We start from the raw sequence: 25938 nt of genomic DNA on the forward strand, positions 1-25938 counted from the left end.
TTTTTGTGCCTAGGGTTCTGTGAATATTTATTTGAATCTGTGGATTTATAATTTTCATCAAATTTGGAAAATTTTTGGTCAGTTCTTTTCCTTTTTTCCATTCTCTTATTCTGTGGTGACTCTGCATGTATTATACTGCTTAAAGTCCTCTCACAGCTCACCAATACTCTGTTAATTTTGTTTTTAAACCTGTGCTTCCTTTTGGATAATTTCCACTGATAAGCTTTCGTGTTACTGTTCTTTTCTTCTATGATATCTAATCAGCTTTGAATCCTGTTCTGTTTGTATTTCATCTCAGACATCAAGGTTTCCCTGTCTAGAAGCATGATTTAATTTTATTTTTTCTGTTTCTCTACTTACCATGTTCATTTTTTTGACCTTATGAACCACAGTTAAATCACTTTTTTATTTTTATTAATCGCTTTATTATTTTTTAAAGATTTTATTTATTTATTTATTTATTTATTTATTGGGGGGGATCGGGGCAGAGGAAGAGGGAAAGAATCTTCAGGTAGACTCAGCACTGAGTGTGGAGCCTGATGTAGGGCTAGATATCATGACCTGAGACAAAATCAAGAATTGGACACTTAACCAGCTGAAACACCCAGGTACCCCCACTTTTTAAAATGTACTTTTCATTTTGTCATTTGTACCATTTTGGAGCCAGTTTCAGTTGATTGATTTTCTCTCCATTACTTCGCCTTACTGTCTTACCTTGCTTTCCATGGTTGTAGTTTTTGATTAGAAATAATTTCATCCTTTTAGTCTTTTTTTTTTAAGATTTTGTTTATTTATTTGAGAGAGAGAGAGAGTGTGTGAGCGAGCATGAGCAGGGGGAGGGGCAGGCTAAGCAGGGAACCAGATGCGGAGCTTGATCCCGGACCCTGGGATCATGACCTGAGCTGAAGGCATATGTTAACTGACTGAGCCACCCAGGCGCCCCTGATTCTTTTAGTCTTGATATAAGATTTTTTATAGGGTCACTTTTGTGTTACTACTGAGGCAAAATCCTCCCGAGAATTTTTTCTGATGTTTTGTGGATTATGAGATTATTTACTCTGGCTGAATGTTTGGTCTACAACAGCATAGGCTCCCATTATTGGCAACAATAAGGAATGCTAGTTAATGTCTTAAAGGAATTTCTTGAAAGTGCTGTAGAGCTACCGAAGCAGCCAAGACTTGGGTGTCCAAAATTAGTGGTGTAAGCATTTGTTTTAAATTTAAAAAATAAGATTGCTTTTAATTAAAATCATTTAAGATTTTTGTATTTATGTGTTCTTTTTAAGTTAAAAATTGAACAGTTGTTAAAAGATAAAATTTTCTGTTGCCTCTGAGTTGGTGTGGTGAAGTATAGTGGAAATGACCTCGTACTTGGGAAATGAGAATATGGGTTGTGATTTTTCTCATGACCAGCCACGTAATCTCTTGCCATTCACTTTATATCTCTAGATGGGCTTTTATTTCTTCATCTGTTCTAAAATTTTACAGTAATTTTTATTTTTATCACCAGTGTAGCTAATTGAGGTGTTTTATATATATAAAATTTTATGAAGAGCTTTTACATGTTTCTGCTGCAGTTCACCCAGGTAAATTAATATCTGAGTTTCTCATGTAGCATTAGTATAATTTGATGGGATAGATTCTTTTATAGATAATTCATAGCTACTAAATAAAACTCATTTCCTAGAATAAGGGAGTAAATAAGTGGTTGCCAAAGTGTACTGAGGGGTTCATTTACACCTCACATGGAGTTAAGAGACTAGTTCCAAATTGTATATCTAGATGGGTAGAACTGGTATTAGAACTAACTTTCAGCTTCTTAACTCATGCTTTGTTATGCAGGCCCCACCCCCTATTTGAATGCCGTTTCCCTGTTATCTGCATAGGCTGTCATTTGTAAAATTCACTAATATATGTAAACTGATTTTTTTTTTTTAAAGATTTTTTTATTTATTTATTTGACAGAGATAGAGACAGCCAGCGAGAGAGGGAACACAAGCAGGGGGAGTGGGAGAGGAAGAAGCAGGCTCATAGCAGAGGAGCCTGATGTGGGGCTCGATCCCAGAACGCTGGGATCACGCCCTGAGCCGAAGGCAGACGCTTAACCGCTGTGCCACCCAGGCGCCCCTGTAAACTGATTTTATTTCATCTTCATAGCACTCTATGAAACCGTGTTTTACAGATGAGTAAACTGAAATCCGGAGAGGTCGATTTGGGTGTACCACATGTGGGAAGGGATGAGTCTGGACTCAAGTTATACTCTTTCCTCCAAATTCTGTTTATTTTCACCATGCCATCATTTTTGGTGAGCATAGGAAAGTGAATACTGAGTTTCTTGAAATGGTTGAAGTACTTTTCCCCCCTTGCATTTAAAGCAAATATGGCATGCGTGTATATGAAATATTTATTTATACTTCTGGCTTAGCTATTTTTTTTTTTACTCATCTTTGTGGCATTAGTTTTGATGCGTCTTCCTCAGGGAGGTTTTACTTACTCAATGCCCTGCTTAAGGGCTAGGTCAATTTTCCCACTTACTATTTGAAACCCTCAGAAGATCTGGTGATTTTTTTTACAGTAAACATTCATAAACCTTTATTTGTGATTGTATTTTAAAAAGAATCAGAGAACAAAATTAATTTTTTATTGAACCCGACAAAATATGATTCATAGGTTAAAAAATTATGTGAAAAATGGATAAAGAGTAAGAGTAGTTAGCCACATAATCTGATGAGACTGAAGAAAATGTATTTTATTTGTAGGTGAGATACCCCTCCTATTATGAGTCATAATCCAGTTAATCTTTTTAATATAATAACTGTATGATTCTCAAACCACGTCTCTCTTTGACAAGATTCGCAAGCTCAGATAGAGCTTAACTTTTCACGGCGAGTCAGAGGCTTAGGGTTAAAGTTCAATCTCTAACTTTAAACCCTTACGGTTTTGAGTTGCAGTGTGTTTTTCTTAAGGTCTTGTGTGTATATTTTCTTTCCTTGCTAGAGCTCTGGAAAGGGGCGTAGTCCTCGTGGAAGGGTCTTCATGTGTTCCTCCTACCAGCTGGGGAAGCTTGGGTTTTACACTCTCTGGCTTCTGTGCGGCATTTGTGAGCTGCCTGATGTATTTGACACCCGTGTGACAGCAAAGAAGTATGCGAGCTGAGCAGTGTGCGGTAGGGCCCAGCTGTGTGCATTTATCTGTACAGCAGGCCAAGGAGCAGCAGTTAGCCAGATCTGACAATCAAACAGGAGCACTTTCTACCTCCACTCCGGAGTGCATTTTAATGTTGTGTGTGTTTACCGACTAGTTGGCATTTGACACAAAAGAAATTGTCAGAGCTGGGTTTTTTCCCCCTTCACTCTTTAGTGTGCTGGTCTGTGATAGTTTCCCCCAATATACTTTATTGCATATTATAAAAATATACATTTTCTAAAACAAAGTAAGAAATCATGGCATCTGCAGTGTTATCCTGGATTTTACATTAAGAATTAGTAGGTAATATGTTTGAGTTAAATAGGTAATGTGTTGAATAGGCAGTATGTTTACATAGTTCAGAAATGAAAGCAGTACACCTGGAATGTTTGGAATAGCCTTGTTTCACCCATGTCCCCTTCTAGTCATTTCCCACCTCTACCTGATAGGTAACCGCGTGAATTGTTTGTCACATATCCTTTAGGTTTTTGTATGCACATATAAGCAGATATTTTGCCCCTTGCCTTTGACTTCCTGAGAGATTCTGGAGAGCTTTTTATTTCACTAACAGGGAACCTTCCTCATTCTTGTTTACTGTTGCATTGTATCTCATTTTGTGCAGGTACCGTGGGTTATCTAACCATTCCCTATGGATGGACACTTGCATTGTTTCTAATCTTTTTGTTTAGTTGAGATAAAATTTACATGCCAAAATACTCATTCTTTCAGAGTGTACAATTAAGTGGTTTTAGTATGTTTCCAAGCTTTTCTACAAATAGTGATCCAGTGGGTAAACGTGTAATACATTCTTCTGAACATGGTGCAAGTATATCCATAGAAAAAAATCTTCAGAAATAGGATTTCTGAGTCAATGGGCAAATGCATTTAAATTTTTGTAGGAATTGTCAGTTGCTGTCCGTTGGTATTGTACTAATTTGCGCTCTTGAGTATGAGAGGATTTTTTCTCCATAGTCATGCTCAGAGTGACTTTGCCTTTTTTTAAAAACAATTTTAATTTTTAAGAAATATGTGAAGGTCATGAACTACCAGTTTAATATTAATTCCTGATTGATTTCACCGAGGTAGAGATGACCCAAACTTCTTTTTAAGTTCATAAATATTATTGTTTATAATTGATCTATTAGCTAATTGGTAAAATTATAGGCTGTGAATGTTGATACACAGAACGGATTACAGCTGTGTGGTCTTAAGTGGAGCGGTTTTTGGATCTGCATTCTTTCCTGCCATATAGATATACTGATGCTCACAGTATCAAAATTAAAATTTCCAGTGGAAAGAGACCATTTGTATTGCTCTGTAGTAGGAACATTCCTGTAGAATTTTATCCCTTTGATACAGCCTTCCAAGTTCTAATGTTTTATACCTGTCTGATACACTGGACTTCAACTGATCTGGGAAGTGGTGGTTTTTATAATGATGTAGCTAAAGTATTAATTATAAATAGAGTTTCAGGCTCCATTGATGCCTGTTGATCTATGGGACAGGTCTACTGCTGTTTAATCTCATTAAGGTAGAGTATTTAATTCCTTAGAGGAGTTGACCTTTGTGCTCCTTCTTATACACAGGGTAGCTTTATAGACTTGCCCGAGGAGATCTTCAGGTGGTATTTATTTGTTTATTCATTTTAAGGTGGCATTTATAAGGCAGAGCCATTTCAAGTTTTGGTTTTCATGTGCGTTTGAATTATTCAAGGATTTTAACAACGGGTTAAATTTTGGGGGGAGACATTTAAGTATTCTGTCTATAAAAATGACTGGTAAAAGGTTCATGGGAAAATGCGGGCTTTCCTGAAGTCGAAGTGACAATTGAGATATAGATTTGGATTAAATTTGTGATGAAGTGCATAAATGTGTAAGCATATGCATGGAAATATCATTAGTTTTTTCTATGCCCCAAATAATGGCTAATGTTGAAAACAGATAAGCCACTTCACCAATGATTTATCTAAACTAATGGTTTGTGTTAGTATTCTAGGTTCTTCATAAAGGAAAACTGTTCATAGTTTAACGGGTAAGCCAGTCTTACCATTGTAGATGAGAAAATACCTAGAGTCCAAGCAGAAAGCTTTCACTAAATAAATAGACCAGAATTTTGTATGGGTAAACTTGAGTGTTTTGCCTCTCTTAGATCAACCCATTGCTATGTTTCTATTCCTTTTTTCTTTATTTACCTTGGATAATTTGCAAAAAGATACAGAAAGATTTACGTTCTGCCCAAAGGGTGTTTTCTCTGGACTACTGTGGGATGGGTCTATGAAAAAAAGCTGCTTTCTTGGGGTAGGGGAAAGTGATAGGGTCCCTATGTCTGGTTGAGCAGGTTGTTGACTGCATATGACAGTGTCCTTTGCAGCAGGTGGGGGCTAAATAAACACACAGTTTGTGTTCATCAAGCCATGCCCCACGGAATAGGGCTGCAGTGACCCAGAGCAAGGCATACCATTTTGTAATTCTTACAAAGGTGCTGATAACAGCCTGAATATGCATCTTATTGTAGTTTTATTTGAAAATCAGTTGTTTCTGCCATTCCTGTTTTTTTTTCCTTTGAGAAATTTTCTGTAGTATATAGATAATTCCTATGTGTGTGTGTAAATACACACACACACACACACACACACACACATAATGCCATTTATATGCCATGTGGACTCTTTCTGTCTGTGTCTCTCTCTGTCTGTCTCTCTCTCACACACACACACCCCATATACGTTAGGTAGTCTTTGAAAAAAAATCCCTCAGAGGAGGACATCACCTTATATACATTCAGTTCTTTATGAAATACTTTATAATACGGGGTCCTCTCTTAGTTACTTTGTTTGGACAGCATGGTGCTGTTTGGGAAGACAGAGAAATGGCCTCAGACAGTGCTAGCTGTGGATGCTTAAAAATGTTTCTTCATAACATTGGAAAAGAAAAGAAGTGAAGATGCCTAATTCGGATTTAGTACGTATTCTAGAAATGAAAGATCACTTAAAAAAAGTAATACATAAGTGGATACTATATCAAATAAACGTTTATAGTATGAATAAATCTTCCAAATATCCTGACATTCTGTAAATGGATACTGTGGTTTGATTTGCTATTTCCAGTGATCGTGTGATAGAAGGATTCAGAAGCTGCTGTGTCTCAAGCAGATTATACAGACAGGAAGATGTGCTCTGGAAGACTGTATAGGGTGTCTCGAAAGGTGATTCTAGTGATGAAAAAGACCCTGGTGTTAAAGAAACATGTCAGGATTGGTGAATCAAATTGTTTCATGGACTATGAGAGTGAATAAGATCATTATTTCTAAATTAATGCTTTATGCAATGTGTAATTTAAATGTATGTAATGAAATGAATACATTTTATAATAGACGTTTGGCTGATTTCTATCTCTAAAAATTTCTACATTCAGGTTGGCTAAGTTTTTCTTGGTATTGTCTTACTGGAAAAATAAGGGGTTGTCATATATTCTGATCACTTTATATTCAGTCACCTGTAATCATTATTATTTCTAAACAGAAACTGAGGCTTCTTGAAGAGCTTGAAGATACTTGGCTCCCTTATCTGACCCCCAAGGATGATGAATTCTATCAGCAGGTAAGATCTTTTCATATTTTTATCAGTTGGTATTGATTTGTTCTGATCTAAGAAGCAGCTGTGGTCTGGAGAGGTTAAAGTGAAATGGTCTGATTTGGTCATCTAGTGACCCCCAGAACATCCCGGCTCCTTCCCAGTCTGCTTTCTGCTGTGAACCTAGGGCTTTACACAGTGGACTGCTTTCTTCATCCCCCAACGTTCCAATGTTTCTTCTCCTTCCTTGCCTCTGCTCCTTCTGTTTCTTCTGCATAGAATATCCTTTTGCCCCTTACCTTGTTGCCAGATGGCTACTTCTTCAAGACTTCACTTAACACATCACCTTCTTTGTGAAAGTTTCCTTGACTTACTTTACCTAAAAGTCGACTCCACCACACTCTGTTCTGTGCTACTTGCACCTTATAAATACCTCTATCCTGCTTATCGCGTTGTATTGTAGTTATGGGATTCCGTGTCTCTTTCCCTGTACTCTTTCAATTACAAGTGATAAACACCCCAACAGACTCATTGTAGCAAAAGGGGAATTTATTGACTTTCTTAACTTAGATGTGTAGGAGCACATGACTGAATCCAGCTTCTCAAAAGGTGTCATCTGATCCCTGCTTTTCTGTGTGTCATGGTTTGGCTCTCCTCTGTGTGACTTCATGCTGGCTAGGCTCTGACCTGCTAGCATATGTAGGAGGTGTCTGACAGCCCAAGGGGTATATGGTCTTAAGCCCATGGGATCTTAGAAGAAGGTAGCCAGTTCTTTTTTTCTGGTTCCATCTGATTTCCCTGGGAGTGATCTTTTTGGCCTGGTTTGAGTCCTGGGCCTATTCCTGAACCAGTTATAGTGTTCAGGGGCATGAGATGCTCCTGTGTGCCTAGCCTCGTTCATGCACCCACTTGCGGAGCTGGGTTCAAATATGACCATTTCCACTCAAACTGCATGGCCTGTGAGTTGGAGATGGATGGTTTCCCCAGAGGAAAATTGGAGTCCTCTTCCCAAAGAAGGAGGGGAAGGCATGTTGGGCAGGTACTAATAGTCCATGTTCATCTGTTCTTTCCTGCCAGCATGTCGGCTTTTGGGGTAAGAATTGGGCCCCCTTATCTTCGTTTCTCCAGTACCTAGCATGCACTTGTGTATGGCTGATTCTCAATAGCTGCGGAAGGGAGACAGGAAAGAAGATGGTTACCATCTAACATCCAGGTCCCTTGACTTTCCACTCTCAGTTCCAGGACATTATCTGTCATCTCCATTCTCAGTAGATCTTCACTGTCTTTCACCGGATCAGTCCTTTTATGGATTGCTCTAGTTTCTCCTCTTTGTCCCTCTTTCTTAATCCTTAGAACTATAGTACATTTTCTAACCAAGACATAAATCTGAGCCTGTCAACCCCCTGCTTCAGACCCGGCAGTGGCTGCTCATTGCCTGGCTCTTGCCTTTCTAGTCTTATCTCCCCAACTCTTTCATCTTCTTACCTACACTGGACTTTGGCAGGACCTCAGACTAGCCGGGCAGTCTCATGTTTTGGGCCTTCTTGCTACATCCTCCACTGCCCTGCCTCCTCCCTTCCTTGGTGAACTTCTGTTATCTGTTAGCAACGTGTCATCTCTTGGAGGGTGTTCCCTGACACCTCCGCAGCACAGAGGCTTGCCTCTGCTTCCTCTTGTGTGCACCTGTAGTACTTTATTTGTACCTTTATTAGCTCCGTGGTTTTATTTTTATGCTTGTCTCCCCCATCCTCTGTGCTTTGTATAACACCTGGCACCTAGTAGGTGTTTAATTAATTTGCTTGGATGGATGAGTGAATTAATGCATGCATTAGTTAATTTAAAAAACAAGTTATAAAATAATGTTGTTTTTATACTCATACACTCCTCCCAGGGGGGTAGATTCAGAAAAGGTTTTCAGGGTATGTACAGAAATGTCATATGCCAGCGTGGCAAGGTTTTCTCTTTTGAGCTTTTCTAGTTTTCCAAATTGTCTTAAATGAACAAAATAATTATCCAAAAAAATAATTATAAAATAATTATCCAAAAAACCCTTAAGACAAATAAACCCACAAAGCACGATCAGCTCTTAAATCCTTATTACTGTTTTTATCGACAGAAGCCGTCCGGTACATGACTACACACACTGCTGTAAAGCAGCTTCTGAGCCTTCCGGCTTCGGTACAGTGCAAGTGGTAGTGGTACATGAAGAATTAAACACAGAGGTTATCAGCCGCTGTGCTCAGAGCCAGCCCTACACCGGGGCAGAAAAGGAAACTCAAAGGCAAACAACAACTATCAAGGCTGCTCTTTTATCTTTCTAAGACCCACGACAAGTCTGAATACCAATATCTAATCACTTTAAGTGCACCTTATAATAGGGTTAGTGCTTCAACAGACCCTTAGTAAAGGAAGTCTATTCTCTCAGAAGACGAAGTGAAAACACTTTTTTAATGACATGGATAGTAGAAAGCTCAGACCGACGTGGGGTCCCTTCAGGAGGCCCTGGCCCCAGGAACGCCAATGCAGCTGCCAGTCACAAAAGCAAGACTTTTTGCAGCTTCCCTGTTGAGTGTGTGTGTGTTGACCCTTACTGTGTGCGTTCAGTCCTCACAACTCCCTCGTGCATTTATGCCACAAACGTGCATTCAGTGACTGCTCTTCTTCAGGCTTGCAGTGTTTGAGGTAGGTATTATCTTCCTCTTCTAGAAATTTCTCTCTAGATCCAGAGTAAGCTCCATATGTGAGCAGCAGAGGTGGAGTCCACGCCCACATTTATCTGACTCCGAAGGCCCCTGCTCTTTCTGCTCTGTTGTGCACCTCCCAGTGCTCAAATACCCTGTTCAAATTCAAACACCCTCAGAGACATTTTTTGGTTTCATCTGATAAGACCACAGAGAGAAAAGAAATAAAACAACAAGAACAAACCTGAAGTAGAAAAGTAGAGAGAAGTTCTGTGGGTTCACCAGAGAGCACAAGGAAATGAGGAACTGCCTAGTCCAGAAACAAACCCTGGCTTCCAGATCCATGAGTGCTACCTCTCGTATCCGGTGAAAACGCCTCTCTCCTCGGTGCGCCCACCTGCTTTCAGTTACTGTGTACTTCCTTACCTCAGCCCTCTGAGGCCGGGGTTTTTTAAAACCCCGTTTTAGAGATGAGAAAACCGAAGCACGGAGGGGTTTAAAGTTTTGTTCAAGGCTTTTATTTAATAAGCAAGAAGCGTCAAGACCCGGGTTTGAGCCCAGGCGGCCTGACTCCTGGATCGGACTCTGAGTATTATCCTACTGTGTCTCTTGGTGCTTCTGGGATCGCTCTGCTTTCATCGCCACTATCCCTCACCTCTCTTGATCCCTGACCTCCCCTCTGACCTCCAGGGCTCCAATTCCAACTGCCTGTTGGGGGCTCTGCCTGGAAGTCTTGCAGGGGCATCTAACCCAACATGATCCGTATGCATTCATTACTGACTTCATTGAACACCGATATTTAGCTTCCCCGCCCTGTGCAGGTAATGTTCTAGGCATCAGAGATGAAGTGGTGAAAACCAAGAGAAGAGTCCTCCTTCTTTGAGTTTATTTTCTTTTGAGGTGGGATATGGGGGGGGGCAGGGAGCAGAAATAAAAAGAAAGCCGGAAAATGAACGTCGGAAGGGCAAACAGGTATGGAGAGGAAGGAGGTCAGAGGGCACCATAGGGAGGGGGATTGCAACTTTGGGGGGTCCAGGGAGGCCTTCTCATAGTGACTTTTGAACAAACCCCTTATGGAGGTGTGGGAGCAAGCCATGTGGACACTTGTGGGAAGAATGTTGTGGACTCAGGGAAGAGCAGAGCCCCTGAGGTGTATCTGAGGAGGAACACCCAAGGCCAACACACGCGGAGCGAAGTGAGAGAGCTGAGAACAGAAGGGATGAGATCAGAGAGCCATGGCCGATGATATGGGAACTTGCCGTCTGTGCTGGGCATGTCGGCGGTGACTCTGAGTAACACGAGACGCCGTGAGAGGCTTTGGAGCGCAAGTGGGACAAGCTCTGAGTCACCTTTTGGTAAGGATCCGTTTGGTAAGGGATCCTGCTGTTCAGTCTCTTCTCTAGGGGCCATCCTCCTTGTGCTCTTCACCAAATCAGAAGTCCTTGCTGTCCTCCCCTTCTACCCATTGCTTCAATCCCTCGTTTGGGCACTGGGCCCTGGCAGGTCCGCCTCTTCACAAACCCTCAGGGTGTTTCTTCTTTGCCAGCTCCACCAGCACAGTCTTTGGTCAGGCCCTCTTTTATCATCTTAGACCAGCACAGTTTCCTAGTCTACCTGGTGTTCCTTGTGCCCTCTCCAATACCATCAATATCGTGTTCCTCTCAATATGTCTGACTTGTCACTCCTTGCTTTATAAGTTTTGCTCGGTCTCTCTTGCCTGTGAGGTAGAGTTCACCCTCCTCAACATGTCCTCTAAGGCCACTGACCGTATGATCCCAGACTACCTCTCTGGTCTCATCTCTGCCCATTGCCTCACGTGGAGTCCGACCGTAGACTCTTGCCCCTCAGAGTGTCTTGCTACACCCTGGGCCTGCTGTGACCTTTCATCCTTCCACGCCTTTGTGCTTGTTATCCCCTGGGTGTGGAGCACCCTTATCTCCTCTTGTGTCTGGTGAGCATCTACTCACTCTTGAAGACCTTGCTGAAATACGACCTCTTCTGTGAAGGTACCGGGAAATGCCATGTGTTTTACTTTCAGAAAATATTAAAAATCCGGCCACCTCCCACCACCTCCGGCGCATACGCTGTGGCCAGAGCTCCCATCGTCTCTTTCCCAGATGGTTGCAGAGCCTTCTGTCTGTTTTCCCACAGCATCTGTAGCAGTGCCTTTTCTGAAACCTCAGTCAGCTTGTTACACTTTCTTGCTCAGAGCCCTCTGAGAGCTTCCCATCGTGTTCAGAGTAAAAGCCTGGGACCTTACATTGACCCACAAAGCATAGTAAGAGCTCGCTCCCTGCTTCTGCCGCCTGTCCTCTTGCCATCTGGCATTCTTGCCGTCTGGGCATCAGCCAAGCACACTGCTGCCCCCACGGCCTTTGTGCTTAATGTTCCCGTCAGCCTGGGACTCTCTTTCCCCCCAGGTATCCGTGGGGCTTGTCTCCTCATTTCTTGCATTCCTCTGCCCAGATGTCACCTTATCAAAGGCCCTCTCTGACCAGGCTGTGTGAAAGGGGAATATTCGTCGCGGCATTCTCATCCTCCTTAACTTGGATTTCTTTTTTCCCGTAGCACTTATCACAATCTAAAAGAATGTATGTTTTACTAAATAAATAACTCAATAATGAATTCATAAAATACTATGTATATTATGAGCCACATATCCTGTGTATTTATATACCATCTATATAAATATGAGCTCCTGGAGAGCATATCAATGTTTTCTTCTCTTCATATTCCTAACACCTCATGCTTTGCAAATAGTACGTGCTCAATAAATACATATTAAATGAGAATTTTCCAGATTCCCTTCCTGCTTCTTTATTCCCTGCCCCCACAGTAGTATTTTCATACTTCCCTTGTGATAAGTCTTTCTTTAGCTACTGGTTTTTATTTTTATCTATACTGTTAAACTATGAGATGCCGTAAAACAGGAGCTGCCTTGTTTTTTTTTTTTTGTTTTTTTTTTTTAAAGATTTTATTTATTTATTTATTTATTTGACAGAGATAGAGACAGCCAGCGAGAGAGGGAACACAAGCAGGGGGAGTGGGAAAGGAAGAAGCAGGCTCATAGCACAGGAGCCTGATGTGGGGCTCGATCCCATAACGCCGGGATCACGCCCTGAGTCCGAAGGCAGACGCTTAACCGCTGTGCCACCCAGGCGCCCCCTCTGCCTTGTTTTTATCATTGTGTTTATGGCACTTTATTCAGTATCTGGTGGAAAGCAGATATTCAGTAAATTTTAAACAAACAAAAAATGAACCACTGATTTGGGGCGCCTGGGTGGCTCAGACGGTTAAGTGTCTGACTCTTGATTTCAGCTTGGGTCTAGATCTCAGGGTCATGAGTTCAAGCCCCATGTTGGGCTCCATGCTGGGTATGGAGCCTACTTTAAAAAAAAAAAAAAAGAACTATTGAGCGAGTGAATGAACGAACAAACATCTCTGGGTCACTTTGTAGCAAACCACATGTTATGCCAAGACTCAGTTGTGATAGCTGTAGCAGGGCCAATGCAGTGACCTCAGAAGAGAGCCTCCTTTGGGAGACAGCTCAGCATCACGCAGCAGGAGGTTGGCCGATTGGGCCAGATGTGTCCAGCCCATTTGTCTTGGGATGGCTACCAAGTCTTAAGCATGTTACAATGAAAACTATATAGAAAATGTTATAACTGATAATGCATACATTTCTATAGAGTGCAGAATACAAAGTGTTACCAGCAAAATCTGTTAACAGCCAGATTAGAAGTAGAGTCCCTTGACATCACAATATTTTTTAAATGAAGTACATTTCCCAAGTCACTTGAAGATTTTAAATTTAATTTCACTCTACTGAGGGTTGAGTTCCACTGGTTTCATTTAGGTGAGCCTCCTGTAAAACTGGTATCTTACTCATTTAGCAACATGTCTGTCTCTGTATGATGAAATTCTTTCAGAACCATCCCTTGATTTGAGAGGAGAAGCAGTAGAATTCTTATAAAATGGCTTAAAATAGGTGGAAAATAAAGCTTATTCGCCAGAAAACCTAGCATTACGCATGTTTCGGCCATTGATAAAGGCCTGGCATGTTGGTGGTTTCTATCTAAAATACCTTTCTAGCCGCTTATTAAAATCATCATTTAGATCATGAAACCTTCTGTAGATCTCAAGAGATATATTAGGTGACCAGACAACTATTAATGCAATTGCATGACTCTATACTCCTTGGCAAAACTTTAATGGGATTTAACAACAAAAAAAATTCTGACATATTTGAAAATCTGCCAACAGCTGTTCCAAATTCTTGTGTGATATCTGCTGTTTTACATGTACCTGTCCAAAATGGAAAGGGAACTTACTCGCTTGCCAGAATGAATTAATATTCAATTATTTAATGTTCAGCTCTTTTCCAGAGTTACTCGTAGTTCTCTTTAAAGAAACACCACGTGGTGCTTTAAGGTATCAGGCACTAGTCTAATTACTTGATAAATAATTAGAGTGGGCATTTAGGATGGGGGATTTTCTCTTGGATTTTTTTTTCTTTTTTGAGATAGTGACCAAATTAGCCAGTTCTTATTATTTGTATTTTTTGTGTTAAAATCATAATTTCCTAGAGCATTCAGCAGCATTCCAGATGAGATTTAAATTAGAACCAGAAGTTAATATTGACACGTTTTGAAAGTTCAGGGTCATCAAAAAGAATATCCTGGCAAATATAAGAAATGTGAAAATTAAGAATTTCTGAATGCAACATCTTTTCCCTGATTTTCTAATTTAAAAAGTATTTTACATTTACTTTGGCAAATTTGAAAAACACACAGATGTCTAAAAAAGAAAATTAAAATTATGTCTAAGTTCACCACCTATAGATAACCACCATAAACTTGTGACCATATTTCCCCCCCAGTTTTCTTTTCTGTATTTATATATACATTTGTTTCCTTTTGAAGCTGAGACCCTGTTGTCTCAATATCTGGTTACTAATTTCTTGTTTAATAAAATTTTTTTACGTTTTTCACAAAACAGTACAGAAATTTTTCCAAAGTATGTTACTTTAGCATTCCATCACATGAATATACCATTTTACCTGTAATCCCCTATTGGGCATTTTGGTGGTTTTCAGCTTTTAATTATTGTAAAGAACAGTATGGCAAATATCCTTATAATCTTCGTACATTTCTCTAATTATTTCCCTATGATAAATTCTTAGAAGTAGAATAACTGGATGGAAAAATATGAGCATATTTAGGTTGTGGCGAATTTTGTCCAACTGGCTGTAAGCAAGGTTGTAATAATTTGCATTGCTAATTGTAGACTATAAGAATATTTGATTTTGCCTCACCAGCAGTGTGTATTACTATGATAAAATTTTATTTTTTGCAAATTTTATAGGCAGACTAAGTTAAATATAATTTAATACAAATTATGTTAATTTATATTTTTTCTTGACCAGTGCAGTTCATTTTTTTTCTGTATTTAAGAGTCTTCTCCATTAATTTATGTGTGAATTTCTCTACTGGTACATATTATATATGTGTGTATATATATATATATTTATGTATATATGTATGTATGTTTACGTATATATACATATATTTAAATTTGGAAAGGTTCTTTATTAAGAATATTAAACCCATTTTTGCCATCTAGATTGCAAATAGTTTTGTCCAGTTAGTGTTTGCCTTTTTATTCTATAATTCTTTTTATGCAGAAGTTTAAAATTTTATATGTTCAAATGTATCAGTCTTTTAAAAACAGTTTATTGATGAGCTGTGTGTATGTACAATTTATATAAAATTCACCTTTTAAGATTATACAATTCAGGGGCACCTGGGTGGCACAGCGGTTAAGCGTCTGCCTTCAGCTCAGGGCGTGATCCCGGCGTTCTGGGATCGAGCCCCACATCAGGCTCCTCCGCTATGAGCCTGCTTCTTCCTCTCCCACTCCCCCTGCTTGTGTTCCCTCTCTCGCTGGCTGTCTCTATCTCTGTCGAATAAATAAATAAAATCTTTAAAAAAAAAAAGATTATACAATTCTAGTAATTTTGAGTAAATTTGTAGAGTTGTACAACCGTCGCCGCAGTAGTTTTAGTGTATTTCCAGACCCCCAAAAGATCCCGCCTGCCTCTTTGCAGTTGTCAGCCTTCTTTCCCACTCCTGGCCCAGACCCTCACTAATCTGTTTCCTATCAATCTTAGATATTTTTTATTCTCTTACTCTTAGAGGCAAGTCTTGAGTACTTATATTTGAGCCAGCCAAGGGCTTGGGGATATAGTGGAGAATAAAACTGCTACCATGTCCTTCTTCTGGGAGATTCAGTCTTGCAGGAGAGATTATTAAACAAATAATAGTTCAAAGAAATATGTAGTTATGGATTGAGAAGCGCTGTGAAAGATAAATGAGAAGTGTGTGATGAATGGTAATGGGGGATATGTGTTTCAGGGGGGCAGTGCAGGGAAGGATTCTTTGAGAAAGTGGCTGCAGGATGAGAAGGGACTGGCAGGTATAAATTTGGGAGGAAGAGCCTGCCCTAAAGGGGAGGTGCTGAATGCTGGCCTCTTGAGGCCTGTGGGAAAAGAGGCTGATGTGGTCGGAGGGGAAAGGACATGAGAGATCACTGAAAAAAAACGGGGGGGGGGGGATACTTTCCCATGTCATTATTACTGTTTTATTTTTAGAATGCTCTTTTTAATGTCAAGGTATTTACATGTGATACTCATATGGTTATGTGAATTTCCCAGGTTCTTAGAGTTAATATTCCCCTGTGTTAAATCCGTCTTCTGCAGTCTCCAGCCCCACTGTATATTGAATGATGGCCGCAAGCTGTGTGTAGATGTGTGTGTGTGTGTGTGTGTGTGTGTGTGTGTGTGTGTGTATTATCTCCAGTCTTCCTCCTCTCTCAGTCCCAGAGGGAGTGTGTTCCCAAATAAAGTTCTTGGGAATTATCTTACTTTTCGTTAATATTTTATACTGAGGATTATTTAAAGAACCCAGAATCGTTAAGAAATTATGGAGAAATTTCCTTCTTAACCACTGCTGTTAGTTAGATGTGTTCAAGTATACCGAGGCCTTAGGGACTTGCTCAGAGAACCAATTGAGTGATGAATTAGAGCTACTGCTCATGGCTCCAGAATATTCCATGGTTGATGACTAGATTACATTGCTCTCTTCATGAGCTGCATAAACAGAAAGTATGGTATTTCTCTTTTTATTTTTCAAATGGGATAAACGAGTATAGAAACTATAAATCCTAAATGCATCCCTGACAGTCTCACTGGTAATTCATAGTGGTGTGCCACAGAACTCTGCTCTCCGTCACTTTCAATTTACGATCACACACCTCAGATAGGCACTCTGAGAAGCAGGGCAATCCTACTACGCTTCCCAGTAAGGTCATTTTTCCATATGCAGGCTTGACGACTTCATTTTTCTTCTGCGTACACAGACTTCCCACATACCTTCTGTTTCCTGCATCCTGGATCAGGCAGAATGGGCTAGATAATGCTGTAGTAACAACAACCCTCAGATCTCAGTGGCTTCCCCCAGCAACATTTCTTACTCGTTCTACATGTCATTTGTGGTTGGCAGAAAATCACTACCCATTAAAGTAGTAACTCAGGGATCCACGTAGCCACTAGCTGGTGTCTATGCCAAAAAAGAGCGTTCTGGAGGGTGTGTTACTGGCGATGAAGTGCTCCGGGCTAGATGTGACAGCCGTCGTTTTTCTGGACACAAACAGTCCCATGTTTCATCCAACATGACGAGGCCAGGAAGCGTAATTCCACACTGGTTCCAAAAAGCTGGGTGATGGCAGTGGAGTCCAGAACTATCTGGCAAGCAGCCCACGTGACCAGCACACATTTTAGCTAGTGATTTGTTTTGCAGTGATTTGTTTTGTAGTTATGGACTGAGAAGCGCTGTGAAAGATAAATGAAAAATTGAAGTGTGAAAAATTGAAGTGTCCCCTCTCTCTTCCTCTAAAAACTCCCTGAAACTTAGTCATTTGTCTATTATCGAGTTTATAGTCCTCTCTGAATTTGGGTCCTCTTTCTCCTTCCAGTTTATTCCGATACAGGAAATACCTTTCTTCTGATCCAAATGTTTTTTGATCATATATATGCCTGTTAGTAACAAATTTTAAGCATATACAATGGTGTCCTACTAAGTGTTAAAGAATGGGTTGCCTGGGAAAAAATAAACCAGCCTTGATTTTTAGTGTTACCTGATTTCTGTGGTATAAATACTTCTCCATGGCCAATTTCAGGCTACCGACATAATGTCACTGAATGTGCAGTTGGGAAGCGATGTACACAGTAGGCTTTCCCAAGGGGATATGAAGTGACTGCTGCACACTACCAATAGTTATCCATAAAATAGTTGTAAGTATTACTTGTATACTTGTGTCTATTTTATAGTAGAAATATTAAACATGTGTATATGTGTATATATCACACACATATATGTACACATATTTTAGTAAAGCTTTCTTTTTTTTTTAGATTAAAAACAAAACAGTTCTGCCATCTTCTCCCATCAACTGGCGGATTGCCATACAGACCCCACAGGTCATTCACATACCTCCCTTGGGAGACACCCCCTCTGGGCACTCAAGGATTTCGCTCCTGTAGATAATCACCTTGTGTCCTGCAGCATCAGCCTCTTCCCAGGAGTATCCTGGCAAGTTCTGGTGTGTCCCCCCACCGTCTTCCAGCACCGAAGATGGTCCCCTGATCCAGGTCTTGCCCTTCATCAACAGCTGAATTTTTCTGTTCCCTTCAGAGCGTGACCCCTGAGATGGACATTGAAACATGGCGCCTCCCCTGCTGACCCAGCTGACTGTCCTTTGACTCTCATCCCCACCACTCTGTTGAAATCTCTCTTGTCATGGTCGTCAGTGATTTTCACACTGCCCCATCTCGGGGATCATGTCCTCATCTCACTTGGCCTCCCAAGGGCGGTCACCTACTCCGTCCCACTTGAAGTGCGTCTGTCTTTTGACCTCTGCATTAATACTCTCTCCTAGTTTTCTCCCTCAAAGGGCTCTTCTGCTCCTTTCCTCTGTGACTCAGGAAATGGCCGTGGGCCCCCTCTGTGTTCGCGCTGTTTCCCTGGGGAGGGCTCATTCATTTCCAGGCCTTTAAAAACCCCAGGGGTGCTGACAGCTGCCACCTGGATTTCCAGGTGTGTGTGCAGTTGCCCCCTCGCCACTTCTACCTGAAGATTTCGTAGGTGTCTTAATGGCTACAGCTCCAATATGGAGCTTGTCATTCCTTCCGATTCTTCACGTACCATTCCTGTTTTGTGCCAGTCTTTCTTACTTAAAAAAAAGTGGTGGGGCGCCTGGGTGGCGCAGTTAGTTAAGCGTCCAACTCTTGGTTTTGGCTCAGGTCGTGATCTCGGGCTCCGCATTTAGCAGGGTGTCCACTTGAGACTCTCCCCCTCTCCCTCTGCCCCTCCTGCTCGTGCGCACACGCATTCTCTCTCTCTCTCTCAAATAGATAGATAGATCTTTTTAAAAAATGGTAATTCAGTTATTAAATCCAGAAATCTGAGAGTCATCCATAACTCCTTTCCTTTCTTTACCCCTCACAGCTAGTCCATAAGCACTGCCTTTCGCTCTGCCTATAAAATATGGATTTTACCTATTCATTTATCTCTGTCTCAAATTTAGACTATTGTCTCTTTTCTCCTCGACAGTTGTAATAGCACCTAATAGGATTTCCACTTTCACATTTGCCTCTTTCCAATCTGTGCCTGATATTGTAACTAAGAGTGATTTTTATAAAATGTAAGTCAAATTACGCTTCTCCCCATGGGTCTTCCAGTGCACCTCGAACCAAATCCTGATTCCCTGCTTTGACCTCCCAGTCTCCATGTGGTCCAGCTTTTGCCTTCCCTTCAACCTCACCGCATGACAGATTTCCTACTGATTTTTTTCTGTCCTAGTACTTAATGCAATTTGAGATCACTTTTTATTCATTACCAGATCTAGTAGAAAGCTGTGTGAGGGCAGGAACCTTATCTCTGTCTAGTGTTTGGGGGGTGCTCTGTAGACGTGTATTGAATGAAAAAAATGTATGGAGGAATAAATGGTCTCGTCCTGATTATCATATAAACAGTAATCATTGAATGAAGATATAGAAGGAGTGTGTCTCAAAAATGGTGGGCTGTACAATACTGAGAAAGTACCGATCAGGTTAAACTTCACAGGGGTAAATGTAAAATCCTGTGCTTTGGTTAAAAAAAAAAGAAAGTCCATTTCATTGCACAGAATCAGGGAACTCTGGCTTGTCGCCTGTTCGTAAGTCCTAGAAGCTAGAAGTGGTGGCTGAACAGGTAACGAAGTCCTCCACTGTGACAGTAAATCCCTGTGTTTGCATATTAGAGGAGGGATTATCTTACAGTACTCTCCTCCAGGGACACCAACAGAATGATCACAACTTTCTCAATCCCGGTAGAACACCTCATTTATTCACTCATTCATTCAACATTTACTGAATACATTCTGGGCACTAGTGTTATTGTAATAAGCAACATTCTCCTGGCTCTGGTGTTTGTAGGACTTGGTGTCTAATTCCCAATGAGAAGTGATTTCTCCTTCAAATGAAAGTATTAGAGCAGAAACCAGTCTGTCACTGATTGGGAGGCAGGGCAATCTCGTGGTTCAGGACTCCTGTCCTGGAACTAGACTGGAGCCCAGAGGCTTCCCATCCCAGGTCTGCTGTGTATCAGCTATGTGACTTTGGGCAAGTGTTTAAAATGTCTCTGTGGTTCCAGATTCTCCTGTAGAAATCAGAGACAGTAACAGCACTGCCACATAAAGTTGTGAGCTGCAAATGAGTCCATGTGTCTAAATCATTTAGAATAACACACGGCACTTAGTAAGCACTTACTAAATAGGTGGTTAGCAGTTAATTAATACAATTGTGTTGTCTGGAGGACCAAAGGTTGAAAGACAGATTGAGGGCAGGGAGAAGTGGCTGTAGAGGGAGCCTGGCAGACCAAAGCACAGATTATCATTATTTTATTTATAGTAAAGATGAATTATTTGAGCTCGGACTTGGAAGTCTTGCTGCATAGTCGATGACATTTGTTTCCCGTAGCCTTCCGTGTGAGGCTGGGGAGATACGGGTCCTGTTCCGAAATGCTACCTGACAGTTGGTTTTTTTTACTCCTCCGAACGCTGACAAAGAATCGCAGTTCTGGAAGTGGTAAACCCGTAGCGCTCCATGAACACGTATTTCTGCTCTGGTTTTGTTGTAGTGGCAGCTGAAATACCCGAAACTGATTCTGCGCGAAGCCGGCAGCGTGCCCGAGGCGCTCCATAAAGAAGTGCAGGAAGCCTTCCTCACGCTGCACAAGCACGGCTGCTTCTTCCGGGACCTGGTTAGGATCCAGGGCAAAGATCTGCTCACGCCGGTGTCGCGCGTCCTCATCGGCAACCCGGGCTGCACGTACAAGTACCTCAACACCAGGCTCTTCACGGTGCCCTGGCCGGTGAAGGGCGCTAGCCCGAAGTACGACGAGGCTGGCGTAGCCGCCGCCTGCCAGACCTTCCTGAGGCTCAATGACCACCTGCAGATGGAGACCCTGCAGGCTCTGGAGGAGCTGGCTTGCAAGGAGAAATCCAACATCGATGCCGTGCCGGTGTGTATAGGTCCAGATTTCCCCCGGGTCGGGATGGGGTCCTTTGACGGACAAGACGAGCTGGACATGAAGAACAGAGCCGCCTACAACGTCACTTTGTTGAATTTCATGGATCCCCAGAAAATGCCGTACCTGAAAGAGGAGCCTTATTTTGGCATGGGGAAAATGGCCGTGAGCTGGCATCACGACGAAAATCTGGTGGAACGGTCGGCCGTGGCCGTGTACAATTATAGCTGTGAAGGTACAGCCCTGGGCGTCACGTGACCAGAGTCGTGGAGGCTCTGGAGGCGTGTGCGTGCGTGCGTGAGTGTGTGTGTGTGTCTGTACGTACACAGGTGTCGTGTGTCCTTTGTAGGTTTGCCACACCCAGGTATCCGCAAAGCATACCTCTTTCTCGTCTGGCGGTGCTGTGTAGCTCATTGTTACACTGTACCCAGATCGCATAGTTCCGTGTGTGAGCACTACTGTCATCTTGTCTTTCTCCGGCCCAGGAGAGCAGCATCTTGGTTTCATACAGCCAGCTGCCTTTTTGCAAAGCTCTGCATAGACCGCACAGTTGCTATAATTAACTTGCTGATAAAGGCCTGGGAAAACAAAAATCTGTCAAATCTTTCCAGGTTCCCACAGGTGCACATTTCCAGTCTTGCCAAAATACTCTATTGTGGTTGACATCACTGCCTTGATGGGAGTGATTTGTCAAATATGGACTTGTTCTTGGCTTCATACAGATTTGACTACTGTCCTTCCTTGCCAGAAACAGTTGAAGTGGGTTCTGTAAGCAGGCAGTCCTCTGTTTTTAGGAAACTCTCCAGCCCCTTCCCCTCATCAGCTCTGCAGTTTTAGACCTAAAAGGGGTGCTGTGGGTGAACTTGTTCTTGAAGTTTCTGAAACCTGGCCGCTTTGGAACAGAGATCCTACGCTACCTTTTTGTGGCCTCCCTGAACTTTCCTTCTTCTGTTGTTCAGTTTTTGTGTGTTTAGGGTTTCCATTGTTTTCAGCTCGGGGTCATAAAGAGACAGTAGAGCATATCCAGGACAGTGTGACCATTGCCGACTTTGTTCTTTGCCTGATCATTTGACAAAGGAATACAAGACGCAGTATCAGCTCTGTTGTGTGTTTATCTCTTCTACCCGTTTATTGAAAGATGCTTGGAAAACCAGAGTTCTAGGCATCCCATCAGGGAACGAACTGGAACTTTTAAGGGTCGGTGCCTTCTGAAAACCGTTTTTTTAATTGGATATTGCTATCGCTTCGTATGCTTTTTGTTTACTAAAATGACTGTTTCATAAAAGGGATTTTAAAAAGAAGTTCTCAGGATTCTCTTTAAATTTCTTCCCATTTCCCAATCTCAGACACTTCCTGAGGATAGCTAAAATATCTTCTAGCTTTACCTCACGTCTTCAGCCCGGAACAAGGAGCTAGTTTAGCGGTTGGAAATTTCACCAGTTTCCCTGGCACCTCAAATAATGATGCCGACCTAAGAAAATTGCTTGAAGGGGATTTGATGCTGTCCTAATGGAAAGAACTGAGATCCTCTGATCTTTACTAAGGCGTTGCCAGGGATTTAAGAACGATCACATCCAAGAACTCTGATGGGAAGGAACAATGGGTCCGGTTTGTTGGATGCCTTCTGAAGGAGGCAACTCTGTGAAGCTGGGGCCGTTGAGGCCGTGGTATGTGATAGCTCAAGCCGCTACAAAGATGTCTTTGTGCTTCCACCTCCTCTCAGCCCTACAGTTTAATAGTCCTTTTGTACTCCCAGAGCGTGGGTGATCAAGTCTTTTTTGAAACCTAGAATATCGTTCAGAAAGGAATTTAAATTTTGAATGAATGGTTTCTGTGGTTGGGAGTGGTTAAGACTGATAAAGTATACAAGTCGCATAAATACGTAAAGGTTTATCCTTGCAACTGTCACCTGGAGGAGGGAACTGTAGAATTAGAATCTGTAAGAGCAGCGTGATTCCTTTGTTCTCTTAGAACAAATCCCAGAGAATCCCAGAACTCTATCTAATCATAATAAGAGCAATGCTGAGAGCTCTTGTTTATTGAGCACCTATTATGTGCTCGGTGTTGGTATAAGCATTTTACATGTATTAACCCGTTTTATTTTTATAACAACCCTGTCAGTGACATACTGCTACTCTCATTTTACAGACGAGAACACTGAGGCACAGAGGGATGATTAACTTTTTCATGGAAATACAGCTATTAATCAGCAGAGGTGGGATTCGAACCCAGACATTCTGGCTTCAGAGTCCTAACGGCTAATGCTAACTGCCTTTTGAGCAGATATTTCCTATTCTTGCAGTATAGCGCCCTCTGGGACTTGGGTTTTTAAAATATCCACCTCTGGAAAGAGGAAGGGAGTGTTCTCCTTGCTCTCCCTAGCAGGTCCTATAGTCTCTCCTCTTCTGCCCGCCACCCCGCTTCTCTCCCCCCACAACATCTGCTCATAGCTTCCTACACATGCTCTCAGGTGATTGTAATACATTAGATAAGCTTATTCTATGAAATGGAACCTCTCTCCTGGTCTCCAGTTGTGTGTGTGATGTTGAGTCAGATGGTTTACAAAGCATGTGCCCTGAAACTTTTTGGTGGATGCATTTCTTCCAGGTGACAAGTGATCTGTTGACTTCTCTGGCCTCCGTGTAATGCTGCCAGACGTATGGTAAGGGTGGACTCAGAGAGAGCCATTTGGGTTCAAATCACGGTCGGGCTTAGGAAGGGCTTAAAGGTGGCGAAGAGAATGGGAATTTCAGAACACTGTACTGTTTTCTGAGTCCCTGAACGTTTTTGCCAAGCAATCGCTAAGTGAAGTTCAGTCGGCTGTTCTAGACAGTAGGGAGGCTCCAGAGGTAAATCAAATGCCCTTCTTGCCTTGAAAGGACGGGTGAAGTGTGTGCCTGTGATTATAATTATGCCATCAGGAAATGTGAAATCTGGAAGAGACTTTTGAAATCACCTTGTCCAAGCATCTCATTTTACAGATGAAGACACTCAGGCGGGGAGAATGGCAGTGACTTGTCCAAGGTCACATAGTTCCCTAGTGACAAGGAAGTCTTACATGCCACAGGAGTTCATGTAAAATGTATTGGGAGTTCAGAATAGAAGAGATTACTTCCTGCTGAAATTAAATTCAGGTGAAGCTTAAGATCCTTCAGGACTTTGCTCTCATACCTTTTCCCAGTGAAATCTTTCTGTAGATTTAAAATGAGCCCGTCATCTCTGTTTGGTTTATTTCTGTGAGTAGAGGTCATTGAGAAGTAATTTGTATAGGATACGTGTAATTATATACTAAATTCATTGGCTTCACAAGCAGTGCTGGTTAATAGATATCCCCAGTAAGAAGATTGAAATGGTACAATATTTAATCAGGAATGGCTTCAGGGAATCGTGTGTAAAGAGGCAGAGTATTTGATTTTCCTACGTTAGCTTTGCTGGCGATTGCTTGTTACTCTTCGATGTTAAAAACAAAAAAACCCAAAAAAGCCCCAAACATATATACATACACATGTATGAATTTTATCAAGGAAGGCATTAACAACTCATTGTTTGATGTAGTCCTAAACCTTGTACTCTGACTGGAATACCTTCAAAAGGATCAGGTAAATAATTATTGGTTACTGTTTTTGTACTTTTGGAAGGAAACATCCTCTGCAATATTGTCTTTATAGGAAAAACAATTCTTAAGAATTTTAACTAGTGCCAAGTTTTGCCAATTCTTGATATTATTTTCCAGATTTCCCAGGAAGGGCGAAGGAAGAAAAGGAGGAGAGGCTGATCCATGATTCCTGCTCAGTATGTGATAGGCTGGAAAGCAGGGACTTTGTAATAATTTCCTTGGCATTCTGGGACTGCCATTTCGTGTCTCTGACTCAGGAAAAGTTGAATTTGCTTGAGGATATCAATTTGTTACCATAATTCTTAAACCTTTACTTTGAAATGAGTAGCTTCATATTCCTTAGCTCGTCTTTGAAAGCATGAAAGGTTAGATTGTAACTGCAGCTAGGAGTTTGGGAGCGTTCATAATTTTTAAAAATGCTGTGAGATTTGATGTTTTCCTTCCTCTCCCAGCATCCCTCTCTGAGGTCTCAAAGCTCATGTGACTTTGTTTCATTGTATCATGCCATGTGCTGTTACTTTTTTTTTTCTTTTTCTTTCTTCTTTCTTCTTCCTTTTTTTATTTTTTATTTTTTTAATAATAATTGTTTATTATGTTAGTCACCATACAGTATATCCTTAGTTTTTGATGTAATGTTCCATGATTCATTACTTGTGTATAACGCCCAGTGCACCATGCAATACGTGCCCTCCTTAATACCCATCACCGGCCTATCCCAGTCCCCCACTCCCCTCCCCTCTGAAGCGCTCAGTTTGTTTCCCAGAGTCCACAGTCTCCCATGGTTCATTCCCCCTTATTACTTTTTTTTTTTTTAAGATTTATTTATTTATTTTAGAAGGAGAAGTGGGGAAGGGGCAGAGGGAGAGAGAGAATCTCAAGTAGACTCCCCACTGAGCGTGCAACCCGACGGATGCAGGGCTCCACCTCATAACCCCGAGATCATGACCTGAACTGAAATCAAGAGTTGGATACCCAACCGACTGAGCTACCTGGGCACCCCTATTAGTTATTTGTGAAGTCACTTACGCTGTTCAGTAAAACTTGTTTGGTGGTCTAAGTCACATTTTATTTAATCCCCATGGAATCATTTATGCATTGAACAGTAAGCAGCTACTGTTTGCCAAGCACTCTTCTGGAGGCTGAGCATATAGCCACGAACAAAAATCTCTGCCCTCACAGAGCTTATGTTTAACGAGGAGAGGCAGAAAATAAACCAACAAGAAGGTGGTAAACAAAGGGGAGGCCTAGGTGTACAGTTCT

The 25938-nt window shown here is 41.6% G+C and overlaps 1 protein-coding gene across 4 annotated transcripts in view; it reads left to right on the top strand.

Moving 5' to 3' along the window:
* Nucleotides 1-25938, top strand: part of FTO (FTO alpha-ketoglutarate dependent dioxygenase) — a 369186-nt gene that overhangs the window by 95881 nt on the left and 247367 nt on the right. For all 4 annotated transcript variants that reach the window (XM_045806806.2, XM_045806805.2, XM_087870428.1 and 1 more), the window contains exons 2-3: nt 6707-6784; nt 20673-21297. In XM_045806806.2, coding sequence (XP_045662762.2) covers nt 6707-6784; nt 20673-21297 — 703 coding nt within the window. The remainder of the gene's footprint in view (nt 1-6706; nt 6785-20672; nt 21298-25938) is intronic.

Source organism: Ursus americanus, chromosome 21, assembly GCF_024610735.1.
Source record: "Ursus americanus isolate L20-20 chromosome 21, mUrsAme1.1.p, whole genome shotgun sequence".
NCBI lineage: Eukaryota > Metazoa > Chordata > Mammalia > Carnivora > Ursidae > Ursus > Ursus americanus.